This window comes from Scyliorhinus canicula, chromosome 14 (assembly GCF_902713615.1).
Source record: "Scyliorhinus canicula chromosome 14, sScyCan1.1, whole genome shotgun sequence".
NCBI lineage: Eukaryota > Metazoa > Chordata > Chondrichthyes > Carcharhiniformes > Scyliorhinidae > Scyliorhinus > Scyliorhinus canicula.
The window spans coordinates 100,107,951-100,115,988 of NC_052159.1; the positions used below are offsets into that span (position 1 = coordinate 100,107,951).

An 8,038-nucleotide genomic window follows, 5' to 3' on the forward strand; every position below is an offset into this window, starting at 1 on the left:
ACAAACAATAATGCGGAGGCAGCCCACCGTCGATTGAAATATGAACTTGGCATGCATCATCCCACCATATGGAAACTAATTGATGGCCTGCGTAAAGTACAGAAAGGTAGAGATGCATATTATGAAAGGTTACTAGCCGGCCATGAACCGCCACAAAAACTAAAAAAGTATAGAGATGCAGATAAAAGAATACTTGAAACTGTTCTTAAATTTGAAAACATGGATGCTATCGAGTACTTGAGGAGCCTTGCTCATAATTACCAAATTAACTAAACTAAAAGTTTTTTAACTTTAGTTTTTAACTAAATGAACTAATTTAAGGTTTTTAACTAAATGAACTAATTTAAGGTTTTTAATTTACAATAAAGATAAAAGAATACATGAAAGTGTTCTTAAATTTGAAAATTTGAGTACTTGAAGAGCCTTGCTCATAATCACCAAATGAACTAAACTAAAAGAATTTCTGTCGTCTGCGCCCAAACGGCCGCGCCAAATTGGCTGCGCCCAATTGTCCCATGGCGCCCAAACGCCTGCGTCCAAACGGCCGCGCCAAAACGGCCACGCCCAATTGTCCCATCCCCCATCCTTTTGACTCTAATAATAATAATAATCTTTATTGTCACAAGTAGGCTTATATTAAACACTGCAATGAGGTCACTGTGAAAAGCCCCTCGTCGCCTCATTCTGACGCCTGGTTCAACATGTCTTTCTGACCTGGATGTCATTTTGTGCGGTGGTAAAAGTTGCACAGAGGGAGAATTCAGAATTCTCAGCCGGTACGTCACTGCTGGCCTTGTTCTGCCCACGATGAAAACGGGAAGAGGTTGACTGCTATTTCAGTCAAAATCGTGAGTGCATCCTGTTGGAACACGTCTTCAATTTCTGAACATAGAAAATGTTCCAAACAATTTTACTTTGAAGCTAACACAATGAGGCCAGAAGTAATCGTTAGGTTAAAAAAAGTCTCTTTTTTGTTATGTACCATGTGGAGGAGTGTGTGTGTGTGGGGGGGGGGGGGGGGGGGTGCTCCTTTTCCGTTCTTCATACTTCAATTATTCTCTTGTGTCTAAATCACAACTGATATAAAATGCATCATTTAAATACACAAACCAACGTGTTGATGTACAACGCCTCCAGCTCTTAAGATACCAGGAGATGATGACATCACTGCAACCAGAAAGTGTTGGTCATTTCCCCATATAAGGCACGACATAATTGTGTAAGTCACCTAAACAGCTCTATAAAATCCCTGCCAGAGTAGAAAGATTTAGTTCATTGCAGGACTCCTCGAACCAAAAGATGAACTGCATCAAGATCCCTGTTCTATTTACGTTAGTAAATCTAGCAGCGTGTTTACCTGTGCCACTGAGTTCAGACACTCAAGCATTCAGCGAAAAGGACTGGAACCAATGCAGGGTATAATATATAAAACTAGCAAACAGAGAATAGATATTTAATTATAGATTATATATTTTATATATATTATTGTTTTATATATTATATGCACATATAAAATGTAAAAACAGTAACTGTGCAGAAAAGACAATAAATTAGAAATTTCATTGAAATACATGATTGACAGCTAGATTTTTTTTTAAACTTTCGGATCCTTTTGTCCTGAGGCAAACTTCACTTTCCCCTTTTCTCACTAGGAATATCTGGAGACATTTTACAACATGACAGAGTCGACTGCTTTGCAAAAGAGCGCGAACGGATTAACCGAGAAGATTGGAGAAATGCAAGAATTCTTTGGGCTGCGAGTAACGGGAAGCCTGAACGGTGAGACGTTGGCAGTGATGAGGAAGTCCCGCTGCGGAGTCCCTGACCTTCAGCCGTACACCTTCTTCCCAGGAACACCTCGGTGGCCTCGCAATAAAATCACTTACAGGTACAGGTTGTGTGTGTGTGGGGTGGGGTGGGGGGATTATAAGGATGAATCCAATGAATGATCACCTATCTATTCACACCCCCTCTTCCTCAATAGAATCGTTAACTACACGCCGGACCTGAAGAAACCAGAGGTGGACACTGCCATTTCTATGGCCCTGAAAGTCTGGAGCGATGTTACTCCTCTGACCTTTACCAGACTCTACACTGGAGAGGCTGATATCATGATATTGTTTGCAAGAGGCAGTAGGTTCAACAATTCTGTTTGTGTCTCGATGGTACGATTCGATGTTTTGTTTTCTTCGTCCCTCTTATTTTTTTTTCTTCACCCCTCGCTCTGTGTCCCTAGGTCACGGGGATTTTAGCTCGTTCGATGGCAGGGGTGGCATTTTGGCCCACGCATTTGGTCCTGCATTGAGGATTGGGGGCGACACCCACTTTGATGAAGATGAGTGGTGGACCCTGTCCAGAAATGGTAAGGAGTTTCCAGGTACTGGGGCCACCGCGCAAAAAACGGGGAAAGATTTAAGCGATGGGGGATGCTTGTGTTTGCTTTTTTCTGTCAATGTGCCAGTTGTTCGTTCATTCCATCTCATTCGACGAAATGGACAGTGGAAGTTACAAGGTGTCAACATTGTTTGAACAATTTCAATTCAAGTGTGAAACCTCAAATGTTTGAATGAGCTTCCATTGGAGCACATGTCATCTTTATTAACGATTCAAAATGCTTGATTCACTTCTCAGCTTCATGCCATTTCTTACCCATGGTTTCTGAGCAGTTTGACCAATTTGTGCTGCCTCGCCATCTTCACAGGGATCAATTTGTTCCTCGTTGCGGCCCATGAATTTGGACATGCCCTCGGACTGGGTCACTCCAAGGACAGATCCGCCCTCATGTTTCCCACCTATTCATATGTCAACACCAAAGGCTTTAGTCTCCCAGACGACGATGTTCGCGGGATCCAGGCTTTATATGGTATGTTTAACATTGTGATGACCACATATATAAATATAATATATATTTTTTAAGTTTTAGAAACGTTTCTGTGCTGTTCCTGTTCATCATCCTTCCCATTCAAATATTGCCCAATCCAAGTTTTCTGCTATGGCCATGCTGAGGCGTATAAAAGCACAAATGAACTTTGCAGGATGCAAAAATACAGATTTGTTTGTATAACCGACCTCGCAGTGAACTCATTCTGTGGTTAGGAACGCAGCATTAAGCGACACACATCCTTCAACAGCAAAATAGTATGTAGAGATAGACTGCCTCCTCCTCGTGTTTACCAACAGCCGCTGTTAATTCCAAAGGGACCAGCCACCTGAGGGTCAAGTCTAATTGGAATTGGAAGTGTGCATCATACCCCTGATCTTGAGGAGCCACACCACACAAAGTCTACTACAGTATGAATATATTAACACGTGTCCATGGAAAGTGTCAGCCATAGGAAATTCCAATTGTTGGGTAATTTGAGCTAATCATTTAAAACAGTTACTTCAATCTGTGTAAACCCATCTCTCCCAATGTCCTAATCAATGACCTGTGTTCATTCTTCAGCTACCCCCACCAATTCGCTGTGAGCAATACATACTATGTTTGTAATATATTATATATATATATATAGCTAAATACCTGCTAAATAACATCCCACTGTAGGAACTGTGTCATGGGATTCATAGGGCTTATATTGTCTTTAAAATGCTCATGTGATCCTTGAAGTTTGCTTATTCATACAATTATCAAATTTTACATCACAGAAGGAGTTCCTTCAGCCCATCAATGCTCGTGCTAACTCTCATAGAACTATCCATGTCATTGCATCCTCTGGCCTTTTTGCCCGTATCTTTTTAAATTTCTACAAATATTTCTCAATAATGGACATCGATAGAATTTGGAAATATTTGTTTGCTTTGATAACAAAATCATCTCCGTCACTTGAAAATGAATATTGATTTCTGATTTATCCATCATTTGAAAACAATTCTTCTGCTGTGTTTAGGAGCTAATCAAGATCCAAGACCACGCCCAAGACCAACATGACCACAGCCCAAACCACCCCAACCAACACAAACCCTGGACAAGTGTAATCCACAATTGTCATTTGATGCTGTGACAAGTTTATGTGGAGAATTATGGTTCTTTAAGGATAGGTAAGAATAACATTGTTGGTTCTGTTTTATGCTGCCTATCACACTAAAATTATCACTGCAGACATTATTCAATCATTCATTTAAATATCATGCAATTGGCAGCACCATGCATTAATATGTATATGTATTGGTGCACAGGAGGATGCTGTAATTATTTTTGTATTTCTAACTTCAATTGAGATTGTTTAGAGATGTGAAGGATTGGAGGGAAAGGTAAACATATCTTAATGCCTCAATTTATCCCTGAGATCTAGTTCTGTGTGAAATAGATGAAAGCACTGGAGAACTCTCACCAGAGCAATAAAATAGGACTTGAGAAAAACAGAACTGCAAAATATGAATGTTCTGCAATTATAAAATCTAAAATAGTTTATTCCCATTATTGCAAATATTATGGATTTGATATTTAATTTTCAGATATGGTATCAGTAAAATGCATAGAACAATCATATCAATTTGTGTAATTCCAATACTCCTTTCACACCAAAAGTAGACTTTCATCTGTTTCCATAGCTAGTTATTCATGGAACAGGTCACTAGAGACTTGTATAGCTTGAGGGACGCCACTCTACATTATTCATGGCTGACCAGGAGCCTCACCCACTCTTACCTTGGGAGGATTTGAAGGTTAACACTCAACCTGTTTGGCCACATTATGAATGCGCATTCCACGGGACTTTCCGCAGAAGCAGGTACCAACCTTCCCACTCCTGCGGCTAAGGGGGATTCAGGATAGGGTGGTATCTAGAGGATGGATAGGAGAGGGGAGCATCTTGGACATATATAAAGAACTTATGGGGTAGGAGGAGACGCAAACCGCGGAGCTGAAGCGAAAGTGAGAGGAGGAGCTGGGGGGAGAGATAGAGGAGGGCCTCTGGGCGGACGCGTTAGGAAGGGTCAATCCTCCCACAACATGTGCCAGGCTCAGCCTGATCCAATATAAGGTTGTTCACCGGGCTCACATGACAATGGCCCAGATGAGCAGATTCTTTGGGGTGGAGGACAGGTGTGCGAACTGTGTGTGGGGGGGGAGGGGAGGCAGCGAACCATGTCCACATGTTCTCGGCATGCCCAAAACTGAGGTGATTTTGGCAGGGGTTTGCTGATGCCATGTCCACAGTATTAAATATGAGGGTGGCAATGAGTCCGGAGGTGGCGATTTTTGGGCTATCGCAGGTCCCGGGAATCCAGGAGTGTAGAGAGGCGGATGTTCTGGCCTTTGCTTCCCTGGTAGCCCGGAGGCATATATTGCTGGCATGGAGGGACTCAAAGCCCCTGAAATCGGAGACCTGGCTTACAGACATGGCAGGCTTCCTCTGCCTGGAGAAAATTAAGTTCGCCATGAGAGGGTCTCTGCTGGGGTTCGCTCGGAGGTGGCAACCATTCGTCAACTTCCTCGCAGAGAACTAATCGTCAGCAGAAAGGGGGGGGAGAGAGGGGGTTAGGTTAGCGTACGTTAGGGGGGTAAGTAATGGCAAGACCTGTGAGAGAGGGAGGTGGAATTTGCACTATGTTTATATTTTTACTTGTCATGTATATTGTTGATTTTGTTGCTTTTAAAATGCCAAAGAAATACCTCAATAAAACGTTTATTAAAAAAAAATGAATGCACCTTCCTCAGCCATCAAGTCCTGGGTGGGAATTGAACTTCGAGTTTCTGGCTTAGAGGCAGGGACACTACTCCCAATGCAACACTCGACCTCGATTTATATAATGCAAAGCTTACACCATAGATCAGATTTGGTTTCAAAAAGATGCTACTAAAATGTTATTTATTTTAAGATTGACTGTCATGGTTGTACTGATAAATTGCAGAACACTTTCACCCTAAGGTTGAATGACATCCAGCCTCAATTCTGGTATTCCTATAATTTTTCTGACTGATAGAGACTACCTTGCATTCTATCAGTCTTTGTTTCAGTTCAAAAACATTGCCCTAATTAATTTGACGTGCATAATAGGTGAATTGGACATTCTGAATTCTCCCTCAGTGTTCCCAAACAGGCACCGGAGTGTGATGCCTAGGGCATTTCACAGTAACTTCATTGCAGTGAAGCAGGTAAGCCTACTTGTGACACTATTAAAGATTATTGTTATTAATTAAACCTTCTTATTGTTTAGAATCCTTTGGCGGAAACACTATCGATGTCAAGATGTAACATCAGTTCCAATCAAGCACATTTTTCCAAACATTCAGTCAGTAGATGCTGCAGTTGAATTCAAGAACAGAGATGTGGTGGCTCTTTTCAAAGGTTCTAGAATTGTTTCCACGTTTTACACAAAGTTTGCATATTGTTCATCACCACTGCATGATCGATAATATTTACTGGCAAAATATAAGCTTGCACATTCATTAAAATTTGCAACATATACCAATAAGATTAGTTTTGTTTTCTCCTTTGAAGTTCTGATCATGAATGTGGCATTTAGAATGGAAAGCTGAAAGCTCCATTTCTTATTTTTCATTTCTGTACTATCTGCAGAGCATGTGTTGATTTTATGAATATGTTTTGAAACATTCTGCAATCATATCCCACCTTTTCACTGTTGACTGAAATCACTGTTAAAATCCCATAGGATCAATGTACTGGCTAGTTAGAGGCTTCAGGATTTTGCGAGGCTATCCGAGGAGCATCAGATCCTTTGGATTTCCAAGATCGGTTACACAAATAGATGCTGCCCTCTATGACAAAGAGACAAGAAAAGTATTGTTCTTTGTGGGAAACATGTACTGGAGGTATGTAGTAGTATTATTATGCAATGCTCCCCATTCCTCAGCTGCAAAGCAAAATTATTTCAGAATCAAATTTGTATTACTAAGGCGATTTTAAAGCTTAAATTTATTGAAAAAAGGTAACATTAATTGGTTCCCTTACTTTTGAAAAGAATATGGACAATGAAAATAAAATAATTGACATGATTGCAATATCCATTTAAAACACAGGCATCTTATCCCTTTTGCTTAGTTATGATTCAATAAGGACTCAAATGGACAGAGGCTACCCAAGAAGGATAAATGGTGACTTTCCTGGAATTGGGAACAAAGTAGAGTCAGCATTTCAAAACTTTGGTGAGTTCTGCAGCAGGCTGAAAGGCTGAAATATTCACAGTTTATGCAACTGCAATGATTCATTTTTGATTGATATTCTCAGTTTCATTATTCTATTTGCAAAATATGTTGAAGATTTTCTTTTTTTTCTTTAGGCTACTTCTACTTCTCTAATGGAGCAACACAATATGAATATGATTACAGGAACAAACGTGTTATCCGTGTTTTGAGACCAAATAGCTGGCTAAATTGTTATTAGCTAATAATAAATAATTTGATTTGGCATCTGTCTAATGCAGAGTAGTGTATTCTTTGAAAGCACTGGAGCTTCATGTCAGATTAAAATTTGATTATTTTGTTCTGGTATGAAAAACACATTCTTAGCACATTTTATATATTTGTCTTTAAACAATCGTTGAATATTCTTCTATGATGATTTATAATATTTCATTCAATTTATAATTAAATACAAAACATTAAATTGTATAAAGTTCTTAACGTAATAAAAAATGCTGGCATAATGAAAGGGCAGAATCAAGATTGATATGTCATTAATATTTTTCTATTGTGTTTGTGTGTCCATTCCTATCATTTTTGCATTGTTCAATTTGCTGAAATGATACAGCTATAATAACTGTGTTACATAATGAAAAATAATTATTTATTATTCTTTCTTTGTGATAAAAAAATATATACCATTTGTTATTGTGAATTGTACTTTTAATACATACCAAACAATCAATTGAACGTTTGTTGAGGTTGCATATTACTGAAGTAATATTAAGTTTGACCGCTTATGTTCTTCAAATGATTTTTTAATATTATGGTACATGTTAATAATGTTATTTTTCATTACTCATTAATTTGCAGAGTGATGATTCACTTTATGTAATTGTCACAACCTATCCTGTACAGATTTGATCATTTGAAAAGTAACATGAGTGCGGTTTA

General features: G+C 39.3%; 1 protein-coding gene across 1 annotated transcript; it reads left to right on the plus strand.

Annotated features, from left to right (window-relative positions):
* Nucleotides 1-1,245: 1,245 nt before the first annotated feature.
* LOC119977659 (collagenase 3-like) lies at nt 1,246-7,375 on the plus strand. The gene is given in 10 exon segments (XM_038818824.1): nt 1,246-1,416; nt 1,653-1,888; nt 1,985-2,133; nt 2,237-2,362; nt 2,702-2,863; nt 3,888-4,038; nt 6,160-6,290; nt 6,616-6,775; nt 7,005-7,108; nt 7,243-7,375. Coding segments are annotated over 10 exon segments (1,440 nt in total). The 5' UTR covers nt 1,246-1,299; the 3' UTR covers nt 7,347-7,375.
* Nucleotides 7,376-8,038: the final 663 nt, after the last annotated feature.